Source organism: Fistularia commersonii, chromosome 28, assembly GCF_037954325.1.
Source record: "Fistularia commersonii isolate RoL2024-O1a breed Wild chromosome 28, RoL_Fcom_v1.0, whole genome shotgun sequence".
Classification (NCBI taxonomy): domain Eukaryota; kingdom Metazoa; phylum Chordata; class Actinopteri; order Syngnathiformes; family Fistulariidae; genus Fistularia; species Fistularia commersonii.
Window position 1 is genome coordinate 8850935 of NC_141311.1, and position 27869 is coordinate 8878803.

Genomic DNA, 27869 nt, shown 5'->3' on the forward strand with positions numbered 1-27869 from the left:
GACCGACGGTTAAAAGCATTTCCGTGTTCGTCTAGCGGAGGGCGACCGGCGTTGCCGCAGCTTTCAGCTCCGTCCCCCCATTTCACGTTTGGGCTGCGTGAGCCACAACGGCGGTGTCTTCACCCCTCGGACAGCCACTGCTGCAGGAGCTGTTTGGAAGACGGCCTCCTGGTGATCTACTATCACCATTATGGTGACCAAAAAAAAATAAGGCGTGATGGATGAAGAGTGTGGCCTCTCCGGTCAAACCTGAGCTCAGGTGAATGAAGGGTTCCTGGCACGGAGGCGGCACTCGTGGCGTAAGCAAACCTCCAAAGCAGTTTACCGACGTTTGCCGGCTCCTCATTAAGAGAACATGTTCTTCCTCTTCTTCTTTTTCGCTGAAGGAGGCTTGGGGCTGAAGGTAGCAGCCTCCTGACATCGCATCCGATCGTTCATTCGCCATAGCAACCCCTTGGCCGGCCTGCCCACCCCTTCATCCTCTCTCTCAGCAGCCGCTTCCTATTTTCCTGCTGTGACGAAGACATCGGAGAGCTCTTCGCATGTCTGCTGCACACTGTCTGAGTCATGCCGTTGTTCTTCACGACCTCCCTTTCATCTCCGGCTCTTTAAATTTTCCAAATACGGGAGATTACAAGGCACCGTGGTAGGACTCCATTTTGAATTTACTAACTAATAACACCTATACACCTATATTTCTGTGAATCTATATTAATGCCATCTGAAAGTGTCAGTCCAGTGGACGGTACTCCAATACCCTGTAGAGAAATGTGTATGCCACTGCCACCTGATCAGAGCAGATATTACAGAAATCTAATATTTTGGGTTTTGGGGACATCGGAGATTTGTTTTTTGGAGGGGCATGTAGTTTCAGGCCAAAAAAAAGAATTTTGCGTTGTGAACACCGAGCATCTCAGCTTTTACACCTTAACAGATTTCTTTCAGTTTAGCATGCAAGAGGTTTTTCCCCTCCATTTTCTGCACAGAGCATGTTGTCTGAACCCTGTTTGAATCATTTTCTCCTCAACTCTTTTTTTTATTCGAGAAATCTCTACACGATTATCAGAAGAAAAATATCTTCCAGCAAAAAAAAAAAATACATTAGCAATGTGATGCAAAAATCTTTTTTTTTTTTTTTTTATCCAAATGCCGGCATATTAAATAGATATTTGACAGAAATATCAGGGCAGCGAAGAAGCACAATTTCAATGAGGCCAAACAATATAATTAGTGCCCGTGGCTAGATGAGCATGTTCCAAACAAACCTCAACTTGATAAATCAAACAGCGCAGTTTCTCCTCAGCTGGCCTGCAGCCTCACGCTCATTTATATGTCAGCACAAAGCAGAGGCGGCGTCTATGACCGAGCACGGTTAGTTTCATCACAACAATAATCATTTCCAGTGTTAATGCTCTAGACAAGGGAGATAAACACCAAGCTAAAAGCTAAAAAACACAACCTTCAATCAAACCCAATCCAAATTCATCGAAAAACCGGAGCGGCGCCCAGGGAAGACCAGCTGGACGATGGCGATGGCAATGAACCACAGCGGTGCTTCCACAGTCGAAAAACATGCAAAGATCCTAAACTGCTCATACATGTGACTGGTTGGTATGTCTCTATATGTGGCCCTGTGACCGACTGGCAGCTGGGATGGACTCCAACACCAACATGACGCTGAGCGCAGGATAAGCAGTAGATAATGAATGAATGAAAGAAAATGTGTCTCCTTTACAAAGCAATCTAGTTGTTATTTTTGATACCAAGATAAACATATGAACAAAGGACACACCTTCACTGTGGTTACAAACAAACCCATCCATCAATCCATCCGTCCATCCATCCATTATCTGATAATAATAATAATACATAAGATTTGTATAGCGCTTTTCATAGTACTCAAAGACGCCTTACAAGTGAAAGACAGAAGATTCAGGACATACACACAATTATTGGGAGAGGCTGTAGGTGTTGTAAGTGGTTTGGAAGAGGTGGGTCTTGAGGTTTTGTTTAAAGGATGAATTATCTACCACTTATGCTGCAGTCAAGGTCGCAGGGATGCTGTAAACTATCCCAGCTGTCATTGGGCGGGAGGTGGGTTCACCCTGGTCTATTGACCAATCCATTCACTCTGTCATTTACACATTTGCAAACTCCACACAGAAAAGCCCCCCTCTGAGAATCGAACCAGGACACTGAGGTGGAAGCGCTAACCACTGCACCACTGTCGCACCCCACCAACAAACCCATACAATTCTATTTGGAATCCTAAGTCTGTTAAATAAAGATGCCTGAAGTATCTCAATAGCGATGACCTCTGACCCTTTAGAGTGGAATTACATCGGTGAAAGCAATTATAAATATAAATAACTGAAATAGGAGACAAGCACAACTTAAAAAAACAATTTTTTTTTTTTTTTGCTTTTTCCTGCAAACCATTTATCCATTTTTCATTGATTTGTTGTCAGCGGCTGAATCCTGTTGATGCCGATTGTAGAGGCGTCTGCGTTCGCTCTTCGACACAGCAGGACTGGAAAGTATGCGGCTCGCGTTGTTCCGAAACACTGGCGGGGAAAAAAGTAATAATAAATTCAACAGACAAGGTTTGTCTCTGGATGATCCACAGATCTTGGTTTGCAGTTTGACTGCCCCCCCCCCCCCCCCCGCCTGAACGCTTCCCGATGATGCTTTTAAAGCCAAGGTTCTGTTTCTAACAATGTAGTTTGCAGCTCCGTCCAACGGCGGTTAAATCATCCACAATATTCAGGAGACGTGCGGCCTTGCTTCCTGACGTGCCGGGTTGTGACGTTTTCAGCAGACGATTTGACGAGCCGCACTGCTCACTGTCGGATCCGTAAAAGGATTGTGGAAAAATAGCATCGCGGACGTCCTTGCCGGTTCCCGGGCCCGACTTCTTCCAAAGAGGAGAGGACAACATCCCGAGAGAGCACGAGACGACTTTGGATTGTCCAATATCATGATGGAGACCTCTTCGCACGAAGGTCATTTGAAAGACGTGCGATGAACCCCGGGCTAATGAAAAGGATTATAACCAAAGACTCGGGGAAAAAACATCACAATTTACTAAACAAAGAGCGGGATGAGGCAGAGGCGCAGCGACGTCCAGACGCTGGATATCCGGCAGATGTTGGGCAAACAGACGAGGGCTTTCAAATTAACACGGAATGTTGATTGTTGTTTCCCTGTGATTAATTTGCAATCATCATCCATCACACTCCACCGCCCACTCATTCCATCTCATTTCAGGGGGAGCAATGGCGAGATTCAATTTAGGAATCTGTCGGTTTTTGAAAGTATTTACTAAACGAGATGCATTGAAATACATCGGAATAATAATGAGACGTAAAGATGGCACACGGAGGGGGGGGGGGTCAGAATCCTTTTCAGTGTTTGAGAGATCCCAGTTCTCAGCCATGTGGATTCATGTGTGAGAAATGAAAATTGTATGTATCCATAAAGACAAAAATCTGACTTTTGTTTTTTTTTTCCCCCCATAATCAAGTCTGGATTGTATAAACCTGAGGAAAGCAAAATATGTGACAAATTAACTTCAAGAGACTTATGCTAAGTAGTTTTGTGTCGACCTCAGTCCTCTGGACAAACAGCCGGTGTGATGCAACTGCACTGAGCGGCAGAACCAGACTTCCTCAACTTGGACTCAGATTCAAAAAAGTATTTAGATTTTTCTTCTGTCATGACAGAGATCGGAAATAAATTTAAAAGAATAAAAAAAAAAACTCCTTTCACACCATCATCCAAGCGTGATCTGACCCCAGCCCTGCGTCACACCGCCGTCCCTCCCCATCCAACACCCACTGGTCCACAACTCAACATATTCCAGCTGTTTCATTGGAATTCAATCAGTGCCAAGATGCCAGGATTCGGCCTGATAAGATATTCATCCTCATGTCGAGGACCTGTGATTCGACGGGTGTCCGGTTCATATCCAGCCGGGAGGTCAGTCTCTTTTCGAAAAGGAAGTGCCGGCCGAATACGACATGGGTTTATCAAACCGACGACGGCTGTCATCGCCACTTGGCTCTTTGTCCTTTCAGGGAGAAAATAGGGGACAAGCTCTGCACCGCCAGGCCAATCGACTTTTGTTTTTGCGGCACCCGGGTTGTTTATCTATGATGTCCCCATGGCAACAGGGCTAATATTCTGAATGCGCTTTGTTTTGGGCGGTTGGCAAGCAGGTAGAGGTCCTGGGAGCCGTGCTAAAGAGAGGGCTGAGGAGGAGGAGGAGGTACTGCTTCATCTGTTTCCAATTATACAAACAAACATCGGGCCTGATAACTGCGAGTAAAGACAGTTAATTCATGCAGGATTTGTTTTAATTCCACAACGATGTAATTGCCAAGCCGCATAAGAAGTAGTCGGAAGAAGCCGGCCCCGAAAAGAGCAGGATCCTAATTTCTCGTGGGTTCTTTTAGATTCCCGCTCTCGAGGGACCGGAGAATACCGGCGCCGGAGAGTTGTGAGGACAACGAAAAAAGTCCCTTGGTAATTTGAGTTTAAGGTGAGTCATTTCATAAAACTAAGTCAGGTGCGAAGTTAAATCAGGCAAAGTCAAGTCACTGCACCAAAAATTTGATTAAAACACACCTGATTGAGATTGGAGAATTGATTTTATTTTTTTACTTTAGTGATGCTCCACCACAGTCACTGACTGCATATCATTTCTATCAGTCATAAATGATGCCACTTGGCGACTAGTGATCTAGCTAGATAAACAAAACATTTGTTCGTTACTTGGCCATGATATATCTGGGCACATAAAAATGAAAAGCGGGCTCTTTGCCATGGTCTGCATCGTGTTCGATGAAGAACACGAAGAACCATGTTCTCTCCCCGAGCCCTGCCTGCCTGGGTTCTCTCCAGGCTCTCAGTCTTCCTCCCGTATGGCCGAAAACAGCCAGTAGGTTCATTAAATACCCTTAATTTTCCATAGATGTGAATGAGAGGGCCAATGGTTGGAAGAAAGGTGGAATCGCTGAAGACAGTGAATGAGGAAATTGGGTTTTCTAGGTTAAAGACTCTAACTTTTCTTTAGATGTGTATGACAGTGTGATTGGTTGGACGTCTCTTTATCCGATCCTGCGATTGACAGGTGACTCAACCAGTGCTGTACCTGTGTTCAAGCCGGGGGAGGAAATGTGGTGCTCAGCTGGGGTCAAGGAATTCCTTGTTTCACAGGGGTTGATCACCGAAGAAGCTCTTGTGGAGCAGTCCGGGTAGATATGGGGTTAATGGTTTCAAAGAGGCGTTTCATGTTTGAAGTTTAGGCTGAAATGAGCGGAGAGAGAAATAAAAAAGCAGCCCTCGCCTCCTGAATAAACGATTTAAAGGCAAGAGCTCTTCAAGATTCTGACGACGGACCTTCGGTTTAGTAGTTTTCCATAAAACACAGATTCCTCATGCGTTTTTGCCCTAAAGCCACGGATATAGTCATTGATCCGAGGTGAAAATCCTTTTTTTTTTTTTTAAAAAAAACATATTTTGCTGAAGCGAACACAGTCTAGTTTTCATAAGGAAGAGCAGTAATTTTTTTTAATCAACAGGCAGGAACGAAGATTTCACATTATTGCTATTTGACATCAGGATCGATCAAGTCGAAAAGAACCACTTCTTGCTAACTTGTACGGGAATTCCTTCATATGAATATTCTCAATATCAAGCACATCTGGAGATCCAGAGGCTGCCCTGCACAATGAGTGGGTCAAGAAATGTGTGAAATTAAAATATTCAATAACACAGAGAACATCACACGTGGCTTTGGGCAGAGAAGAATCACCAATGTGAAAATTTAAATCAGTGAAATAATTAAAATTTCCTAACATGGTGACAGAAGATAAAAAGTTGATAAAAACCAGGTGGTGGAAGTTTAGCGAAACCATGGGCAGGGAATGGCGGGGGAGGGGATTTTAAATACAATTTATAAAAAAATAAAAAAATATAATAAAAAAAAAGGTGAATTTCAAAGCCTTTTGTCTCACAGATTTAGCCAAGCTCAAAGAAAAAAAAAAATGTTCTTATAACAGCTTTTGATGTGTAGGAATCCACATTTTGTGTATCTTTACAATGGTTTTATGTACAGTAGCTCCATGCAGAAGTGCATCTATGTCTAAATGAAACAAGCCTGAAGCAGAAAGCTGTATTTTAGGAGTTTGTCCGAGGATCAGCGGGTGCATCACTTCCTGTCAGATTGCTTTCTGCTCCTGAGACGGAGCTGAGAGAGCCGGTACGACTGCCAGCAGGAGACGGTTTGGGTTGTGATATCGCACAATTACAATTATATAAGTTGGTTGCAATTTATTAAAGAGGACGACCTCGGCCAGCGAGAGAGGGAAAATACTGGCGGGAGAAGCTCGGAAACCAAGACTGTTACTGTTAGAGATGGAGATTATCAGACTTAAACAAATCAGACAACTTGCAAAATGAATCAAAGCAGTTGAGATACCCGAAGCTTTGTGCCAAGAAAAAAAAAAAACTAACTGCATAATCACTGATCAGCACTGCAGAGAAGGCTGAACATCGCAGAGCTTGGAGGGGTGGGGATTAAATCCAAAAATACACAAATATTGCCAGGAGTCTCCATCGCTGCTCTGAGTGCACAGTCATCCGGGAGCTCAGTGATGTTGGGGATACGAAAAAGTAGGTCGAGAACTTTTCGAGCTGAGAATAAGAGTATACTGCAACCGCGATGATGGAGCCATGTCTACGACAGTGTGGCGGGAAATTGAGGTGGTTAGCGTGAGCTGCGTTAGCTGCAGCGGGAACATAAGGGACGGTCATGGTCCAATCACAGCGAAGCAGCCGGCGCCCTGCGAGGGATCAGCACAGCCAGAGTCAAAGCAGATCAGACCACAGGGTTCAGAACCAGGGGGATTTCAGAGGCGGGAGGAGGGCCACTCGTCACATCAGCCGTCCGGAGACAGGCAACTTCAAATTTTCCAATCGCGAACTTAAAACTGGAAGTCATAAGGAAATCGTAGCAGAGTCTTAACTGAGTCCGGCGGCGCTCCCGTCATCTCGGTCGTAAAGTGTGAGGTGGTAGTCTTGGGTCTTAATGCAGTCGTAACTCAGTCTTTTCTGAGTCTTACGATACATTTTATTTAAAGCGCCTTAATGATGTTGGTGTTACTTCCCTTTATTTTTATTTCTTATTCGTATTTACTTTATTTTATATATCTCCATTCATTTTATATATTTCGAGATGTTCATCTGCTCTAGGTTGCTATGCTACCCCATGCCCCTCAGGGACAAATGAAGTTTCTCTGATTCGGAGTCTGATTAGTGGACTGAAATAGCCCAGGCTCTGCAAATAGCCGGTGAAAACATTGCATGGTGGCAAAAAACAGTTGAAATGATGTAGTTGTAGTTTTCCACCAGTCTTTTCAGCATATTTACAAAGTATTTAGATGTGAGACAAACAATCTCACAGACTCTAAAAACTAGTGATAAGATGTGAGCTGGTGTGAGTTGATAGTTTTACTTGAGTCTGAACAAAATCTTTAGTCTGAAGTCTGAAGGTAAAAGCCAAGCTTTAGAATTCTTGCGTTTTTTTTTAAAGAAGCTGCCAATCAAAGTGTGACAGCTCTGTTTTAGCTTCAACAAGCCCACGTTATTTTACTTCAGTGACCAAATCTGGGCTTAGGCGATAGTCACGTTCCAAAACAACACTGCTGGAACCAGATTCTAGGCCAGATTCGGCATAAATTCTGCCCAGTGCTATCTTGGGATCGGCTGCTGCCATTTCTGTCCCTGAAACCCTACAACCCAGATGTCCAATGGCTAAAATCCCCTGTACCAGATAAAAGATGTTAAAAACAGCATAGTCCAAAAGGGTTGGGATGCTCAGCATCGACAGCCCCTCAGCTGAAAACTAAGACTTCTGCTCCGTCGGCAGACACGCTTCTGATTGCCGCCGCGGCGCTTCCTACTCTCTTCCGACCAAGGCAGTCGGTCGAACGAATCCAGCTGTTAAAGTAATCCTCTTTTTCGTGGCTTAATTAAAGAGCACGGCTAATCCACCTGTTGTTTTACAGCATGTGCTGTGACGGTGACAGAGGTGGCTCGTTGCGTGTAATGGATCGCCGACAGCGTCTGCTACTTTGACCTAACATGGCTAATTTGTTCGCAGCAGCAGTCTCGCCTTCCCTCGGCTACCATCGTTAAGCACCTGCCTTTGTTTTTTTTTTTTTTTTTAACTTCTCATTAAACTCTTATGCCAGTGATATGCAAGACTATTGGTTTATCCTTCCAAGTAGCAGCACCTTGACCTTCATAGAACTCTTACACACATTCAGAGGTATGACAGAAGTATTCTTTGTGCACTTTGTTGTACACGCCACCTGGCCACGTTCTCTAAAAAAACAAGAAAAAAAACTTGGTGTTAAGAAATATCATAATTTTCCCCCCTTTCAGACATCGGAGCAACTTGGTACATTGTTCCCACGGTTCACTGAATCTTGCTCCCGCAGTCCAAAAACAGTCAGTCGGTTCATTGCTGACTGCAATGGAGCTTTTCCTCCACACCAGCGTCTGCCAATGTTTTTCAGGCCAATGACCCCCAAACTGATAGAGAGGTGGAACATCACTATTTATACAGTATAAAATTGTCTTTTGCATTTCACTAGACCTAGTGCCACATAGAAATGTACCTCGTTATTGTGCTTTCACTATTAAGCGGTCTAGATTTGTATTTAATTCTCACATATTCATGTTTTTATTTCAAACGTGCGCCATCTCGGGTGGCCCTTCCAAAACATGCCTTTTTGATAAATGCTGGTATCCACTATGCATTCACTATTAAGCTGTCTAGATTTGTATTTAATTCTCATATATTCATGTTTTTATTTCAAACATGCGCGAGCTCGGGTGGTCCTTCCAAAACATGCCTTTTTAGTAAATACTAGTATGCTAGTATCCACGTTGTCCGTCCACTGCATGAAAAAAGAGGACTTCTTCTGCCACTTCTGTCACTATAATAATGGCATTTAAATTTATGGAGAAAACAAATATCCGAAGATTTCACAACCCCCCCCCTTCCCCCTGCAGTTATTCCGCCGTTGAAGACCTCTGCTCTATGCAGTTCAAGCACGACTTGACTCCACTTGGGTGGGTTTCCAGTAAATGGTCTCCACTTACAGAGCACTTTCACACCTTGCAGTTTCAAAGCACTTTACACTAGATAGCATTCGCCCATTCACACATACACAGTGATGGCGGCAGAGTTGCCATGCAAGGCGCTGACCATCGGAAGTACCTTGGTATTCAGTGTCTTGCCTTTGTCATACAAACAGGAGGAGCCCGGAATTGAACCTCGGAATCTCACTGGAGCGGCTAGCAAAAAGGTACCGGATATGATCCCGCGATTGAAATACAAAAACGAAAAGACAGTCGAGTCATGGTGGCGCCGTGTCGTGGAAAAGCGCCGTCAATTGTCCGAAGGCGCTAATGAGAGAGTGGGTGTCTTTATATGCTGCTCTGTGATTGACAGGACTGATCTGGTCCATAAAAAGTTGTTGATTATTTGTTTATATTCATGGAAACACTTGGCATATTCATCATCATCATCATCATCTTAAAATTGTGTTGCAGAGATTTAACCTGCCAAATATTTATATTCACTCCACACCGCGTCAACTTTAATAAAATCAGTCATTAACAGTCACTAAGCTTCCCGCTGAAGATCTTTGGATCTGTTCTGTGGCTGAAATGAGAGGAAGAACAAAAGTCTGATTGCTGGGTAAATGAGAGGGGACGGGAAATCGTTTAAAATGAAGATACGGCAGTGATTGTAGACACGGTTTCCGTCTAGTTTGTGGCCGCAATCGTTCCCTTCGTTCCGGCATTTGCAAGATAGTTTTCAAAATCAATACGACAAAGCGTGATTGACGTGATTGTCTTTTTCTGTGCTTTCCCGTTTCTGTGCAGAAGTTCAGATATTCTGAAATAGCAGAAGTCTTTCGGGTGATAAAGCCGAACTGCACCTTTTTGCTCACAGAATGAAACACTCAGAGATTTGTGCTTTTATTTTGAAGGGCATTTACAGCATCCATTAGAGAATGAACCCGAGCACCTGCTGTTTCCTACTGCTTGGCTTTAGCCTATTATTATTCCCCAGTGAGAATGATGACCTCTGGTCAGACCTAAATGATATATAAAAAATAGCCAAGACAGTAAATCAATCCAACTTTGGCCTTGTGAGAAAAAATGTCCGATTCTGAGTCACGCTATCGTGCACACAAGCATCACTTTGACAAAGAGAGCGCACATCGCCCTGACACCGGTATCAAGATCCTTTCCAGCAGCGGTGCCGGGAGACAAGAACGGTCGGTTTTGCAGAGCGGAACCGCTGAGGGGATATCTTGACATTCTAAAAGTTTAAAGTAGTTGGTTCGGTGATGAGGAGTTCTCTTGTGAATCCTTTTTTTAAAATGCTTAAAATTGTCATATGTGCAAAAAAAAGGAAAAAAGGGGAGAAACCGCTTTTTTTTCCAGCATGAAGCGTCTCAACAACCATTAATCACGATTTGGATCGCGGCGGCGCGACGTCGCAACGTTGCAGTGCTCTGCACCTTCGCCTCACGAAAAAGGAGTTTCTGATTCTATTCAAGCAAGGAGAGACGTCCATGTTCTCCCTGTTCTTCTCCGTGTTCTCCGTCCTCAGTTCAAAAACAGACACCCGTTTCACCGTAGGTGCGAGTGAGCGGGTGAATGTGCGTGGCCATGTGATAGACAGGTGACCCGTCCAAGTTCAACCCCGCCTCTGAGCCAGTGACAGCTGGGATTGGCCAACTCTGCAGGTAGCATAAGGGATATAGAGACCGACTTAATAGTAGCTGCAAGCAGCTCGGCGAGCTCGGAGTTTTGGTCCGATGATGGACAGTTCACCGCCCCCGCCCCATCACAACAGATGAATGGAAATGATGAAAGATGTGCATCACCGGCCAGCCCGCAAAGCCAGAGTCACTTTTCACTGAAGCTGCCAAAATCTTTTAGCATCAGCTAACCAACGGGTGCCAAAGCAGACCCTTCTCAGGTGAGGCCGAGATCAAAAAGAAGCTTTCGGAGATTAGACACAAAAGACGGTGTCTACAATGAGGTGTATTAACTCTTAAGTCTTTTCAAGGAGGGAGAGGCACGTCTGGTCCGCAGGGTCTCGAGCTCAGATCATATGAAACGCGAGACGCAGACAATAGGGGGATGAGACGGAGAGCAATTTGGCACATTTGAACCCCGTCGCGATCGAAACCGCAGATCCATCTGCAAGACACCTGGGGAAGCTGCCTGCAGACCGTGGGTGTTTACTGGAGGAACCGCAAAACATGGATAACGTGCATGCTACCAGGGCAGGAAGTGAAGCAGGTGTGCCGCTACGGTCTACCGCGGCGTGCCAGATGACGTCACGTGGCACAGCTCCATAAGGAAAGAACGTTAAAATCTTTGCTGGGTTGTGACTGACAGGTGAAACATCGTGGTTCAAGCCCGCCTCTCACTCCTCGAATGGCTCCAGCTCCCCGCCGTGCAGATGAAGCGTTGTCCAGAATACTGAGCGAGTGAGTTTGATTCTAATCGAGAGAGTCAGAAATCAGTTCACTCATTAATTATTCATAGTTTTTTTTTTTTTAATTTATGTATTTGATCTCCCTCGTCATCCAGTGTTTGAATGTCCCGTTGGCCGGCTTTTACCAAAATGATTTTACATAAAAAAAATAAATAAAGGTCCCTCCCCCTCAAAAATGTGACTTTCATATGTAAATCTGTGCCAGGACATTTAAAGATCTTTATTGCAGCTATATTTTTAAACTTTCTGGAGCACTGCTTTTACAGTTCCTCAAGCCCGGAGATTTGGGCTGAAATGGGGGTGGGGAGGTCCCTCACATCATCCAGAGTTATTGCAGCGCCCCCATATGTGTTTTCACTCTGAGCTAAACGCTAGGCTAGCACTGCTATTAGCAGTGGAATCTTTTTCACATCTTATAAGATTAGAATTATCTTACTTGATTTTAATGATAAGTTCTGTCTCTGGTCATTGGCTCTGCAACCTCACACTCCAGAGTAAAGCTGGGGACACAATGGTCACCGTGGTTACTGATGTTGAAAAGGCTTGAAGGTTCACAATAGCCCAGTGGTTTCGGCAGATTTCTTTATGAGGCCTGGGGATCAGACATTTACCGACTGCACCCGATGAGGGAGCGAAGACGATATGATTGGCGGCATCAAACGCGTGACAGCGTGGCCATGTCTGTGAGAGGCCGTGAGAGGGTAAAGAAACATGGGGGACAAACCGCTGGCTGAGCGATCGTCTTTGGGACCGAAGATTCCTGTTGAGCGAGACACTGAACCCCTAAGTGCTCCCCTGGCGCTGGTGGACGGTAGATCATGGTTCCTCCGTGATGGGTTCATTGCAGAGACTGAATTTCCCCACTTTTTATTGATAAAGGATAAATTATTAGTGTACAGTGATCCCTCGCAATAACGCGGTTTACTTTTCACGGTTTCGCTACTTCACGGATTTGCATCGTGCATTGTGTTCTGCATTCTGATTGGCTAAAAAAGTCACTCCGCTTCTTCTCTACCTGTGTGTCAATAACGTTGCAGTTTAATACGTACACGTACGTAAAACAGCTTGCCAAATTTACATTACGTACGTGCTAATTCTCTTGCAATTTCGAGTTTCTCTAAAACCCCATAATGTTGACAAAACGCTCTGGATCGACAAAAGCACCTGCGGCAGGGCCCAAAAGGCAGCGGAAGATGCTATCTATCGCAGATAAAGTTAAACTTTTGGACATGCTAAGGGAAGGTAAAAGCTATGCGGCTGTAGGTCGGTATTATGGAATTGATGAATCTTCCGTTCGTTCCATAAAGAAGGAAGAAAAAAACATAAGGACGACAGCAGCAATAAGTTTTGCAGCAGCGTTAAGGTCGCAGTGGGCGGTGGTAATCTCCGCAATTTAAAGCCTTCTGTTCACATTGATGATTAAAATTATTATTTGACAGTACAGTCCAGAAGTTATTTGTTGAAAAAAAACTTTCTAAAGTACAGTACTTTTATTTGTGAAATGAATGATTGAGCCTGTAAAATGGTTTGCGCTTTCTTTTCAATGTATAATAGAGTATTTAATTGTATAATAATTGTAAAAAAAAAAAAAAGGTTTCTACTTCACGGATTTTGCCTATCATGGGTTCTCTTTGGAACGTAACCCCCACGAAAAACAAGGGTATACTGTAGTTCGGTTTGTCTTTGTCAGCCCACGCCCTCCTTCACTGTTCGCCATCGTTGTTTTGATAGTCCCGCTGATTCCCGTCGTCTTCGTCTTTTGACCGAACTCCCTGAATCCCACCTCCTCTTTTTCATTGCACGTTTGCGGCACATGTTTGCACTTGGTAATCAGCAAACGCTGCATAATTGGGTCGTCTCAAATATTCAAATATGTTTGACTGACTGCAACTGAGGTCAGGCCGGGTCAATTCCCCCAACAAACAAATAGATTTCTGTGTCGACTAGCCAAGCCCACTGTCCCCGATGACTGCCGACTGGTCCCATCTCCGCTCGACTGCCAGTGCTTGGTCCAAAAATAATATTCGATTTTGTCCTCCGCTTAAGAAGACACGGAGGAATCTGCCCCCGCCAGACTTTTTTTTTTATAGTCAGCATTCCAAATTTTCAATGGCTTCTCTAGGCCCCTGGATGTTTTTATAATGACTGTTCCCAGCATCTAGAGGACGGAGGCATACCTTAATTACTAAATAATGTTTCAAAGTTCATTTGAATAAGCCAAGCAACAGCCTTCATTAAGGAGAAATAACTGAGAACTTAAGAGCACAAACGCTTTGTTTTGGTTGTGTATAGGTATGTGGGGAAACTGAACTGACTCGACGATGAATTATTCAAAAGGCACCATCAACAGGCAAGTCTCTGGCCGAGGTTGAAGAAAAGAAAGAATACAGAATTTCAGTTTGATTGCTGCATCAACATGATTTTCAGTTGAATGACTGTAATGCATTCGCCAGGACAAGGCCGCTCACGCAACACACCTCCAAAGAGGAAATGTCAAATGTCATTGAAGTGCGTTTAATAGTCGACATGTTCTGTATTTTTTTTTTCTCTTCACCGGCATCTTATTTTGTCTTCTTCACGCCTCTTCTTTTCTGCCAAACTCAAGTTGGACGCCACCTCCTCTTCCTCAGCTCCTCGAGTCAGTGACACGATGGCTGCGATGCCAGATGGATTCCATACAAAATCACATCCCACGACCATCCCAACTATTTGGTGGGACTAAATATCAGCTGGTGTCTCGATCTGGAGCCAATGGTTGGCTCAGCCTGTGCACGTCAGTGATTGCAAAGCTGCAGTGAGAACTCTTGAAATACCATCCATCCATTATCTACCGCTTATCTTGCACGTAGGGTCATGAGGATGCAGGAGCCTATCCGAGCTGTCATTGGGCAAGAGGTTGCCAGTTGATTGCAGGGGTAAAAACAGATACAACCGTTCACTCTGTTATTCACACATTTCGGTGTTTTTACATTTTTTTTCCAATTAAGCTCCTTTGGACTGTGGGAAGAAATTAGAGAACCTGGAGGAAACCCACATAGCCATGGCCAGAAGATGCAAACTCCATACTGAAAATCCCCCTGCGGGAATCAATCCAGGGTCCTGAAGTGAGGCTGAAGCGCTAACATTGGAAAATGTCTTGGCAAGAAAACTCCAAAGCAGGTTCGCTGAATTCTTAGCTCAGCATCTGTTTGTTGCTCTCCAAGGAAACACAGGCGAGAGTCCCTCCGGCTTTTGCAGGGGCCTGTGAGGACAACCGCCACGGCAGGTGCACAGACCCGGACAGGAAGTGTTTAGAAAACTAAAAAAAAACAGCCTATAAAATATTCGGTAGGTGTCTAAGGAGCACCAGCAATGAGGCAGGGGGAAACAAGCGAACCCACCCAGCAACAGCCTGCTGACTCCGCCGCGGCACGACAATCGATTCTCAAGTAGCCTCCGTGTCGCCATCAGATTACAGAGCAGCTTTATTCCTCGGGCAGCGAGACTCCTTAACTAACTGTTAGCAGCCAGGAAGTCAACCCATCCACTGTTCATATCTATTGCTATTTATTCATTCAGACATCGTGTACGAAACTATAAAAAAAGAAGATGAAACGTGTTCAAAGCTGGGCATGGGGAGCTTGTGATTGACAGCTGAACCGTCCAGGATAAACCCCGCCTCTTGTGCCACTGTCAGCTGGGATTGGCTCCGCCCCCTCTCGTAGCCCTTTTGAGAGGGATAAGCTATATTGATAACGTACGAAAGAAGATTCTGAAGCTGTTGTCTTCTACGCCTAAACGTATCAACAGGCTAGAACTTTGTAATTACCATGCAAGACACGGGTGTTTCTTGGAAGTTAAGCACGGAGGCCAGCTCATCATTTACATCCTGGCATCCAAAACAAACAAAGCTAATTGTGGGCAATTAATCTTTGATATCGTAACCTTTCACTTTATATTTGTTTGAAAGCAGCAGATGCCTGACCTCAAACGCAGACACACACACACAAACTGAATGAACTGAGGCCGCAGCAGAAAACCCCAACAAAAACACACAAAGAAATGCAAACATGCCCTTCAGCACTTTGAAGCTGATGCTCACATAACACTCGGTGAACAAACAAACAAACAAACACACAGATATGTTGTCTCCTCCTCTCGTGGCCATGATGGAGTGGGTCTCTGGATGAGCTGCTGAAGTAATGGACCGAACCCCTCTCCTCTGACTTCCTGTTTGCTAGGATGAATACCAACGCGAGCCAGCTCCCCCTTGCTAGCCCCCCCTCCTTACCCACTGACACAGTGCCCTCCCTCCATCGTAAACCGTGTAAGTCTTGCGACAAATCTGCGGCTGTACATGTCCCCTATATGTTATTACTCGCCGACCGACAGCAACGTACGCAAAGCAAAACACCTCGAACAAAAGCCCGTTAAAAACGTGTTTGTCCATTTCACAACAACGGTGCAGCGACGCCACCGTTGTCTTGGACTCCCACTGAACTCCATTTGTGCATGAAGGGGATGGGGCGGGGGGGGGGGGGGGGGGGTGTCTAAATCCAAATCCACACTTGCCTGCTGCAGTACATCCGCTCTGACACTCCTCACTTCGCCGGCATCAAAGAAAACAGAGCAAACATTATTACGCTGTAGGTATTCATCTATGAAACACAATATCCTTCTCGTTCCTGCAGGAGATTCCATTTGACAGTTGAACTCTCCGCTGAGTGGGGTACAAAGACAGCCCCGGCAGTTCCTGCCACTCAGCTCATACATATTGTCGTCGGGAGAGACGCGGAGTCTGCTGTTCCTTCTCCTACCTGCCGACAAGTACGGCCCGCAAAAGTCTCAGATCGGCGCTGATCCCTGCATACGAGAGCGCGACAGCATCGAGCCCTGCGGTGGTTTATGGTCCAGATCACGTGTCAAACCCAAGGCCCGCGGGCCACATGTGGCCCGCCACACTTTTATTATGTGTCCTTGTGCATGATTGTCTTAAAATAACTATGCTGCTTTAAAGCGCGCATTGACCATGAACAACATCTCCCACAATGCATTTCAGTTGTTATCCGCAAAGGTAACAGTATCTCGCCACTAGCTAGAGGTCAAGGTGATATTCCAAACAAATGGAATTTAGATATCGCCACAAATTAACCCAAACATGTCCAAGAAGAGAAAAAAATATGCTGAGGAAGGTTGTTTCAAGAATGATGTGAAAATGAATACATGTTTATACTTCAAGGGGAAAAACCAGTATGTTGTCTGGGTTATGAGGCGGTAAAAGAATATAATCTATATCTGCGTTTTGACACCAAACACAGAGCTAAGTAATTTAGCCCCGACAAAAAACAAAGAACTGCAGCAGAATTTAGTTTTACATAAATGCAAATGCATATGTAATATCTGTAACTTGAATACATAATAAATACGGAAACAGCTGTTTGATAATATAATAGGGTGTAGTTTAATTTAATTAAATTTATATTGCATTTTGTCACATTCATGGTGTTAATCTGGCCCTTTGAAAGCAAGCCTTATACTGATGCATTTGCACTCTCTCGGGCTGAAATCTGGGGAAATCTGGAGAAACCGTCCTTTCAAGACCCTCTGCACTTGAATCATAACACCCACTTTTTTTGCTGCTATCAAACTTTTTCTTTTTCTACTGTGTATGTACTTTGTCTATTTAAATGTGTTGTTTCTCTTTTTTATGTGTCCCTAAAAAATTACATTACACTTGCATAATGACAATAAAAATTCCTCACTGTTGGATGATACATGACAAAGTGGCAGCCACATAAACAGTTAGCATAGCGGGCTAGGCTGTGGCAGCGTCTCACCGCCGCGTAGCTTTCTCTGGCTCTCTGTGTCCTGTTGCCATGCGTGACAAGAAACCGCCGGCCGAGCAGCAAGTGCACAATCCCCTTCGCGTCCTTCATTATTTGTGTGGTAATGTCAAGCGTGAAACAACATGACGGACTTTCAGCACCACTATGCTACGACAACCATGAGGAATTACCATGAAGTAAAGGAGGGGGGGGGGAAATGGATTCAGAAAAATAAAAAAAAAAAAGATTCACCTGAACCTGCAATCTTTCGAGGTGAGACTGGTCACCTGGTTCTCGCTCACAACTCCCACTCACCCGCCCCCCTCATTTTTATTCATTATGTCTCAAATGGATCTATTACATCCTGTCTCAGCATGTCGCAACGCGAGACCCTCTCAGCCCAGCTGTCCGTCTTTACCGGGTTTTTATCTCCTTTAATTAAAGTAGAGGATGATTTATTTGGGGAATTTTAATTTTTCACATTTATAACGCCAACCCCTTGGTATTAATGAGTTTTTAACTTAATAAAAGATGTTTCCAGACCTGCTCTTGTCCCATGTTTTATTGTACAGTCTAAATAAATCACTCAGAGCAATTTCCGTGTTCGCGCACCTGAGTGTTGATTTTTTTTTATATTTTTTTTATCTATTTATGTTTCTGGATCCAATGTGAACATTTCTGTAGTAAAACAAATCATCATGAAAAAATTCAGAGATGACAAACAGAAATGATGATGCCGAGACCCTCATCCAGACATTTAATGCAAACTGCAAGGGACTCCTCTAACACTTTTTAGCTAATCTAGACAGACCCCAACTGCCAAAAACCCTGCCCTGGATGGATGAACCCATTTGCGGTTTTAGGTGGGAAGGCAGAGGGGCTAAAACTGAAATGGAGAGACACCAAATTGGAAGTTCGCTGGCTGCATCTGAATGAGCGATTTAACTGTGAATGATATGATAAGGAATGTCTGCACAGATTTTTTTCCTGCAGCCAATCTCTCTTTGTCCAATAAAAGACAGTGGTAATTATTGTCCATGAAACTTTCAAAAATGTTTCCACTGTACCATTTTACTCAGCCACGGTGAACCGTGTCCCTGATTTTCGAGAAAATATCGCTCTCTCCTCGGTTCCCTGACGCCCATTTTTGAAAATCCCTGTCTTCCGTTGCCCCTTTGAGGATGTCCCTCAATTGCCAAGACATCCAGTCCCTTTTTAAGAACCTGCCGTCCAAAATGGGCATCATGTAAATTGAACAAAATGAAAATTGCAATTTAAATATTTACATTTTTTGTCCTTTTATTTTTAAAATAATGAATGATCATATCAATGGACCAATATTGTTTTTTATGGGATCATCCACACAAAATTAAACAAAGGGAAAAAATTCAATTGACTGATTAAAAATATTCAGAGAAAATAGTTTGGCGGGCTGGTTGAAAAAGCAAAACGGGACGGATGTGCCCCACGGGCCGTAAAATGCCGAGGTCTGATCTAAGCTATCTGCCGTGACACCCTTACGTTACGTAACTGAATCCACAAGAAAAACATTACAAAACATAATGATGATCGGGATCAAAAAAAATCATGATACAATTACTTGGAAAGAAATGAGTGCTGCCATTATTGCTTTAATTCATTGATTTTGTTATTTAAGGCCATTCCTAATTTTACCTTGAATTGTATGTTGTATCTTTACAACATATCACCTTACACAGGAGGAAGAGGCCAAACACTGACTAGCTTGCTTCCACAGCCGCAGCAAAGATGTTTATTTGACCTTCTTCCCAGCAGTACAAACACAAATGATAATTCCATTAAGCACTGAACCTGCACGGCCACAAAAACAGTATCGGCTATTTGAGGACGAGGGAATCCCTCTGGGGGGGAAAAAAAATTTTACTGGCTCTTTAAGGCCGACATTTAAAACAGAAAAGCTCACCGTGACCCACCACCGCAGCGTCTCCACTGTGAGAGACGTTCGTCTGTGGCTGCTCTCCAGCTTCTCCTTACCCTAAACCAATTAGCCCCGGTCCTGCCGCCTCTCTGGGTGTTTCAGAAGGGCCAGGCGCCTGTGTGGTGGCGGTGCTTCCCCTGCCCTTTAAGAAACCCCGCCTGCCATAAATATGAAATGCCACCATAATGCCACGTTAGTCATTAAGCCCGCGAACAAGCAACCAGCCGGGTACCGTCCCCGAAAGGACAGAGGGTTTCATGCAAAAGCGATCAAATTTGGCGGCGGAGGTGTAGCGGCAGATGAGGATGGCACAGTGGGTCAGCGCCAGTTTTGGCAACATTGAGGGACCTGCATCTGCAGGGTCACGAGTCGCATGTCAACAGCTAACTGGCCACTGCTGGAAACAGACGGCGTCATAATACCAGCACTTCTGTTCCGGTCAGACGGCTAATCAGTGTTTGTGCGACAGAGCCCTCCGGTCACGCTGGAATGTGACCAGCTTCTACCTGCCTGGGATGATTGCAAATATCTGTGTGTGTGTTTGTGTGTGTGTGTTAGGCATGTCATTCAAGTTAATATAGTCCTAAGACCTCTATCCAAATAATCGTATCCAATATTGACATTCAAATGATTCATCTGTTCTTACTGATGCATTTTTCATAATTGTGACTTTATGTCAACGCAACAAATATATTATATTAACACCACATTTATTCATTATCCATACCGCTGATCCTGCTTATCCTGGCTCTCATTGGGCGAGAGTTGGGTTTCACCCTGGACCAGTCGCCACTCAATAACAGACAGATAAATAAAACCATTCACTCTCTCCTTAACAACTCTGGGCAATTTAGGGTCTCCAATCAACCTCCACTGTAAAAGACAGTGGTGAGACCAGCGATGATGTATGCACTAGAAACTGTTACAATGACCAAAAGACAGCAGGCAGAACTAGAGGTTGTAGAGATAAAGATGTTGAGGTTCTCTTTGGGAGTGACCAGGATGGATAGGATCAGGAATGAGTCTATCAGGGGAACAGCACATGTTAGATGTTTTGGAGAGAAGGTCAGAGAAGCCAGACTGAGATGGTTGGGTCATGTACAGAGGAGGGATAGTGAATATATTGGTAGACGGATGCTGGAATTGGAGCTGCCAGGCAAGAGGTCTCGAGGAAGACCAAAGAGAAGATTTATGGACGTAGTGAGAGAGGATATGAAGGTAGTTGTTGTGTGAGAGGAGGATACAGAGAATAGGGTTAGATGGAGAAAGTTGACTCGCTGTGGCGACCCCTGAAGGGAAAAGCCGAAAGAAGAAGAAGAAGAAGAATCAACCTCCAGCATGTTCTTTGGGAAACCAGAGAACCCAGAGGAAAGCGACGCAGACATGGAGAACATGCAAACTCCACACAGAAAGGCCTTGGTTGGAATGTAACCATGAACCAACCGCTGCGCGGGGCCCCGACGTGCACCGTTCCTATCAGTTTCTAAACATAGGTCACGTGGAGGGTTCTGCACCTTGGACAGAGTGTGTTCACCGACGCCGGACCCGACCAGTCAGCTCACGGTGCAGCTGTCTCTGCAAATCAGCTGAAACAATGAGACCACTTTTCTCACCGGCCCATTTTTTTTCACCTCCAACAGCCCAGAAGCGAACGAGAGGACGGGGTCCGTCTTTGGAACCATTAAAGAACAAGAGAAAAGCGCTTATCTGAGATAAATCACGGCAGGCAGATTAGACATCCTGGTACGGAAACATGACATCCACAGAGGCGGAGAGGCCTCTGGGACGGGAGGCCGAACGCCCGCGAAACGTGCCGCGTGGAGATTTTACAACGGGGATCATGACCCTGAGAGCCTTCACAGACGTAGAATAAATAATTGAGCGGCCGACACATCCGAGCGTGCTGAGCGCCTTTCCGTGCACGCCAGCGCTGTAGCGCTGCACACAGGGTTCCTTCCCCTGGCATTACACCGACCCCACGGTCACTCATCTTGATGCCACTCAAATGCTGACTCGGGTCCCCGGGGTGTCGCGGTAATCGTCCACCCCCCTCCTGCGTGTGTGTGTGTGTGTTTTGTTGAGTCTGTGTGTGTCTTCCTTCAAATCATTTCTTCTCTGAGCTTTCATTCATGCACACTTTCTCTCTTTCAAGAGGGGGGGGGGGGTCCTCTCTCTCTCTCTCCTCAGCAGAAAATAAAATACTGATGATGAAGGTGTGTCACTTTAGTAGCGGAGAACGAGTGAGTCGACACTCGGGGGAAGGGAAAGGCTCAGGAGCTCAGCAGCAGCAACAGGCAGAGGGCAAAGAAGATGACAGTGCCTCCTAGTAGGCTCTCTGTCAACATGATTATCTCTGAACCCAGCTGGGGGTCAAAGACGTTTCACACAGCGTGGGCGCTGGAGGTGGAGCGGCGGGGGGGCGAGCCGAGACTCCCCGGGCTGCGCGGAGGCCATGACAGGGCCCAGAGCACACACTCCCCTAAGATTCAGCCGAACGAGTCGAGGGAAAAAAAAATAATAATCACACATCACACGTGTCTAGGAGAGAGCGGCTCTACAGGGGCGGCTCATGGCGGCCGTAATGTATACAAGGATCATTTATTTACGGTTCAAATAAAATAACGGCTTCTCCGACCGGCATTTGACACATAAGAGAGGCAAGAAAGCAAACACACGATTCAAAAGAAAAATGATAATAGTAAGAGAAACGCTTGGGTTATGACTAATAAACTCGACAGGAGGTGAAGACAGCGGAGAATCAGACGGACTAATTTCAGATGAAATCCATCGACCTTCCACGGCAGCCTCGCCCGCTTGTGACTATAACCTTCTGAGCTCCATCCGAAACAGAAAACGAAGGCGTGCGGACGTCAGACAGGTCCCGGAGGCTGAAGGTCGAGATTTCAAACCGCTCACCGAGGCTTCTATTTTGTTTTCACTCGAGGCGCATCGGCGACACAAGAAACACAAGTTTGAAACAAAGAACCTTCGCGTGTTCCTCACACGGCCGGGCAAAGGAGCATCCATCACACGGCAGCCTGAAATTTCACGTTGGCCGGTGTAACGGGGACCGAGCTTAGAGGACGACCGCCTTGATTTATCACCACTTCCTTATAGGATGGAGAGGCGAAGAAAATCCATGCATCCCAACACCGACCGGAGCTTTTATTTTATGCCATACATTCTTCTCCTCTGTCTAATACCTGACACTTGCATTACTCATTGTGCAGCTGAGATGGCAAAAGTTGAAGCAGAGCGGACCCCCCCTCCCCATTCAGGTTAAAGCTATGCAGTTTTCGGATTGCTGAAATTTAACAGGTATAAACTTTGCTTTTTTTTTAATCATAATGCACAAAAGACCTGAAAACCTGAGCCAAAAGTCTTCATCCACCTGCAGGTGGTAAATCTGCCTCAGGCGGTGATGACAGCGGCTTTCAGCGGTGGTCAGGCAAAGAAAGAAAAAAAAAACTACATACTTTTTAATATTACTCTCCGAGAGAAGTGATGCGATTATATTTTGCACTGGGCTTTTTTTTTTTCGCCTCTAGAGAAACCAAACAATCGTGAAAAGACCTGCCTTTTGAGTTAACGTTAGGGCTGCAGGAGCATTCTATTAGCAAGATGTTCCTTTTTGTTCATTGGCCTTAAAAAGACTAGCGACGCACAAGAGCGCTTGATAGAACCGCCTCCGGGACGCGATCTGTGGGCTGAGAAAAAGATGGAGAGAGGTCTGACAGCGCTAGCAGAGAACCTCAACAACGCGGCTTTGTGTGATCAAACATCACAGGTCTGCAAGCGTCGATGCCGGATGAAAGCATTAATGTTTCATTGGATGAGAGATTCACTGCTGATCACAGGCCGTGTGAAGCAGTGAGTTAAGTCCGGGGTTTGGACGACGGAGGTGGGCAGCCAAGCGGCACGTGGGACAAAGCAAAAAAAAAAACATTTTGAAAGTGCAAGGCGGCGAGTGGAGAGCTTCGCACTCGTCTACATTTCAGACTCTGCGGAAACGTGGGAGTTAGGATGCGAAATCCCAAAGGGGGGGACGGCGCCTGAGCAGGGACAGACTGCGTTCTCCAATAACTGTGTGGGAAAGAACCGGCAGCTCTGCAATGAAGTTTCTCCCCTTGTCTGAGGATTTTTAATGTTATATTCCACCTCCTCATTCACAACAGTCAATAACTTCATCAATCAGGTCCTCTGTTTACCAAATAAAGGCCTCATTTTGTTTGTTTGTTTGTCTTTTAAATACACAGAATCATCCAGAAAGGCACTCTTGTCAAGGGGGAGGCTACTTTCTGGAGGATATGCCAAACAAAATTAACAATCCGTCCAAGAAACGTTGTGCTCGATGACGAAATAACCCGGTTCACTGATGCTGCAGCGCAATCAACACTCCGCCATTTTTGTTTTGGAAAACCGTTTTGGAAAAAGTCAACCGCAGCGCCCCATTCGGCGGAAGGTAACGGCGACACCTGGATCCAGCGGCCGCACCGCCTGGAGCTGGCAGGCAACGATGAGGGACGGAAAAAAGGCCGAGCCGAACCTTGCCGCTTTCTCTTCAGTCAAAGGAGCAGAAAGCCAGCGCAAATTCGATTTGCTGAGGGATTTTGAGAGATTAGGAAACAGAGGATCCGGCAAAACGCGTGGCGCGGCGACGCGGGCCCGCCGACCCCGCGTTATTCTAACAAGGCAGGAAAAAGCAGAATGTTTTTTTCGAGACCGACCCGCACCTACATTGTTCTGTCAGGCGGTAATAATGCCAGAGCTGCAGATATATTGCGGAGGTTTCCAGGGAGGCTGATTACACAGCTAAAGCCTGCCAAACTCCATTAAAAGACACAAGGGCTGAAAAACATCTGAAATCGGAGGGGAGGACGAGAGTTGCGCTCGTGAGGCGGACCTGGGTCTGGGGTCGCGCTGCAGACTGCCAGGAGAGAACGCCAGGGAAATCCTCTGCGATTGTCTGAACAGATATCACAGGGGACTGCCCTTGAAGAAATGGCAGACAGTGTTTTTTTCTTTTTTTTTTTTTGTATTCGCAAGGTCAAGCATCGGTGGAGAGAGAACGCACTTTTAAAAGCTTCCCTGTTTTTTTTTTCCCTTTTAACATTTACATATCTTCACCTACACACCCGGCAGATGGTACAAGTAACAAGCCTGGGGGGTGCAAGTGATGGGGGGGTGACACAAGTGGGTGTTTACAAGTAAATGAAGTTGAGGTGTGAGGTGAATATGTACGCTTTGGTATGCAAATCATTGGCTCGAACAAAAAGGTTTGAAATGGTCGGGTGGTATTTTAAAAAAAAAAAAAAAAATGGAAAAAAAAACACAGGACGCGATGTACAAGCTCTTTTCCGTGCCGTCTAGATCCACAAGTGCAGAATTTACACAAGAGAAACAAACTACTAGAAACAATCCAAATAGCAAATTGTGTTGTTGTTCTTGTTTTCCCAGCAGACACACAAACAGCCTCTGGCATGTTAGGGTTGAGGTGAGTTTGCATTCCACCACTGATCAAATACAAAAGAAAAAAAAAAAAAAAAAAAAAACACATGAGTGCATGGACCTGTTGCACAGACACCACACGCATCGTTTTTTTGGGGGGGATGGCACACCACTAACAATGAGGAGTGTGCAGAACGGGTCTCAAACACGCAGCAGATAAGGGGTACGACTCTCAGCACACCCTGGTTGGTGGGTGAAGAACAGCCCGAAAAGAAGAAAAAAAAATCAACAAATCCTTTGAGAAACACAAGAGGTAGTGAACAACCATCGACGAGGTCCGTGGAGGCCACGCGTTTGGAGGAAGAGGAGATGCGTGGACTCACCGTTTTGAAGTCCCCGTGGGTGCACTCCTGGCCCTGGAAGCGGCAGTAGAGCATCATCTCCCGCAGGTCGTGTCCAACCCTCTCGATGAACTCCATCATGCTGAAGGCCTTGGGCCTGTACGCCGTGAAGTTGGCCCTCTCCTGCAGCAGGGCCAGCACGTCGGGCTCCGCCAGGTGCGGCTGCGGGATGGCCAGGTGCACGTCCAGCAGGGCCAGCAGCTCACCGGCGTGGTACAGGTCGTTGCGCGTCAGGCGGCTGAAGCGGTAGGCGTTCAGATTGCAAATGGTCACGGCGGGGAAAACCAGGCTGCTCGACACCACGGCGTCCACGCTGGTGACGTGCGGGTAGGAGAAGAAGTAGGCCAGACGCTCGGCGCTCTCCAGCGCCAGGAGTCCCAAGCAGGTGAGCAGCGCCGTGGCCCAGAGGAGCCGGCGCGCCGTGGGCTTCCCGTACGGGAACACGAAGCGCAGGCCGTGCAGGGTGCTGCCGTGGGCGAAGGCCTGCCAGGAAGTGGGGCGGAGGCTGGAGCTCCCGCGGCTCCCCTGGCTGCCGCAACCCTCCTTCAGATCCATCGTCGGCCCGCGTCACCCCGAGGCGGGGGAGACCCCACGCTGCGCCGGACACCTGGCCGACAGAGGGAGGGTCAGAACCAGGAAGCACCTGGTTGAAACAGGACTGAGACCTTAAACAGGAATAACGGCACCAAAAGTCACCAAACAATGAAAAAAAACCAAATTATAATAACACAAATTGACAAAAGATAACTTTTGGATTAAAAACAAAAAAAAGTCAACAAAACGCAGAGGGGGTGGGCGGGGTGTGTGGTCCCCCCTCATCCCCGCCTCCAATGTCAATCACTCCTCACTAAACACACACATGCACGCGCAATGGAGCCATGCACTCCGCTCACACGCTCACACACACACACACACACACACACACACACACACACATCTCCCTTCACCGTCCGTGTCACCGCGATTTTAATTGACAAAAAAAGATTCCCAGAGGAAGGCTCCTCTTAGCCAATCACAGCCGCCTCTGTGTACTTCACGTCCCGGCTCGTCTCCATCCAGGCGCGTGCGCGCGGTAACTCTCTCTCTCCCCCTCTCCTGCACGCGTGCAACACACGCACACGCAAACACACGCACGTCCGGGCTTCCGGGGGGGTGGGGGGGGATCTCCCGCGCTCTCCCAACTAATGACAAGCCTGCGAGCACCTCTCTCTTCCTCTTCCGCCTAGCGTGGAGACATCCGGCGGGCGCGGGGTGTGCGTGTCAGTCTGAGAGGGCGCACGTGTGTGCGTGCGTGTGTGTGTGACAGAAAGAGGGAGGGATGGAGAGACCCAAAAATGAAGGGGAAGGGATGGGGGGGTGATGGAGGGAAAGGAGGGTGATGATGATGATGATGATGATGATGATGATGATGCCGGGCGAGTCTCCCGCGCCGATCCGAACTCCTCCCGTCCTCCTCCGGTCAGACACGCCCGGCGTCCCCCCGCTCCGCGGCTCATCTGCGGCGGCGCCTGACGACGGCGGAGCCCGGCGGAGACCGGAGCTACGCGCGCCACTACACATGCTCACACGGAGCGGAGGAGAGAGAGAGGAGAGGAGGGGAGGGAGAGGAGGGAGGGATGGAGGGAGGGAGGAAGAGGAGCAGGGAAGGGAAGACATCGCTCCCCCTTGCTCGATCTCACAAAGCAAAGTCCCATTGAATATTATTAACCCCCCCATCTTTTAGTGTGTGTGGGGGGGTCGCTTCCCCTCACCCCTTGTATCTCCACGCAGACGGGAGTGATCGCTGTCTGGGAGACAGATAGTGGAACCGGGGGAACCGGGGGGGGGGGGTGGCTGCTCGGTCGGTGGAGGGAGTGGATGTCACGGGAAGTGAAGCAGAAGTGGAAACGGCAGGGAGATTTAGGTTGAAGGGGATGGGTGCTGGGGGGAGGGGAAGGGGGACAAAAATAAGATTGGGGAAAGTAAAAAAATTTTTTTTAAAAAGAGCTCAGGCACGCAACGGGTGGCGGGGACGCTGATATAAAGGAAATATCAGGCGCACAGTAAAATTGAGCTATTTAATATAATGCATCTTAGGGGGGAAGTTAAGATGTGGAGGGGGAGAAGAAAATTAGAAAAAAAAAAACACATTTTAATGTTGTGTTCAAATACCCCAGGAAACACCACAACTTCAAATTCTGCAAGTGGGGAGGCGATTTTTTATTTCTTAATTGACAGCTGGCCCCTCAGAGCATTTGAAGGAAGCGTTGATTTGGCGTGGGTTCAGTGTCACTTCCTGTCTCTGCCAGCAGAACTGAGTTTTATTGCATTTTATTTTGTTTTATTTTCCTTGGATGATTCAGGCCAAATCTTCTCTTCCACGCTGGGATTCAACAAAAAGTCATACCAAGCCCACAGGGATTACATACTGTTTATGTGTTCAATCATTCATTGGCTATATTACATTCACAGTTTAGCCAATCCCAGCTGGTGTTAGGGGGCGAGAGGTGGAGCTTGACTTGGACAACCTGCCAATCACAGGCTGCAAAAAGTCATCCTACCAAACACTTTATCATGCACGCCTACGGCCAGTCTTTTTAAAGCGAGGACGGAGAACCTGGAGAACACTCACACAGGAGAACACGGAGAAGATGATTGACTTGAGGTTAGTTGATCATGTCTTCTCC

At 46.3% G+C, this 27869-nt stretch overlaps 1 protein-coding gene across 1 annotated transcript in view; it reads right to left on the bottom strand.

The window, feature by feature from the left end:
- The window catches only part of asic2 (acid-sensing (proton-gated) ion channel 2), a 301381-nt gene extending 274697 nt beyond the window's left edge, over positions 1 to 26684 (bottom strand). The window contains exons 1-2 of the mRNA XM_086175926.1: positions 26407 to 26684; positions 25186 to 25810 (exon numbers count right to left, since the gene is read on the bottom strand). Coding sequence (XP_086032052.1) covers positions 25186 to 25758 — 573 coding nt within the window. The 5' untranslated portion in view covers positions 25759 to 25810; positions 26407 to 26684. The remainder of the gene's footprint in view (positions 1 to 25185; positions 25811 to 26406) is intronic.
- Positions 26685 to 27869: the final 1185 nt, after the last annotated feature.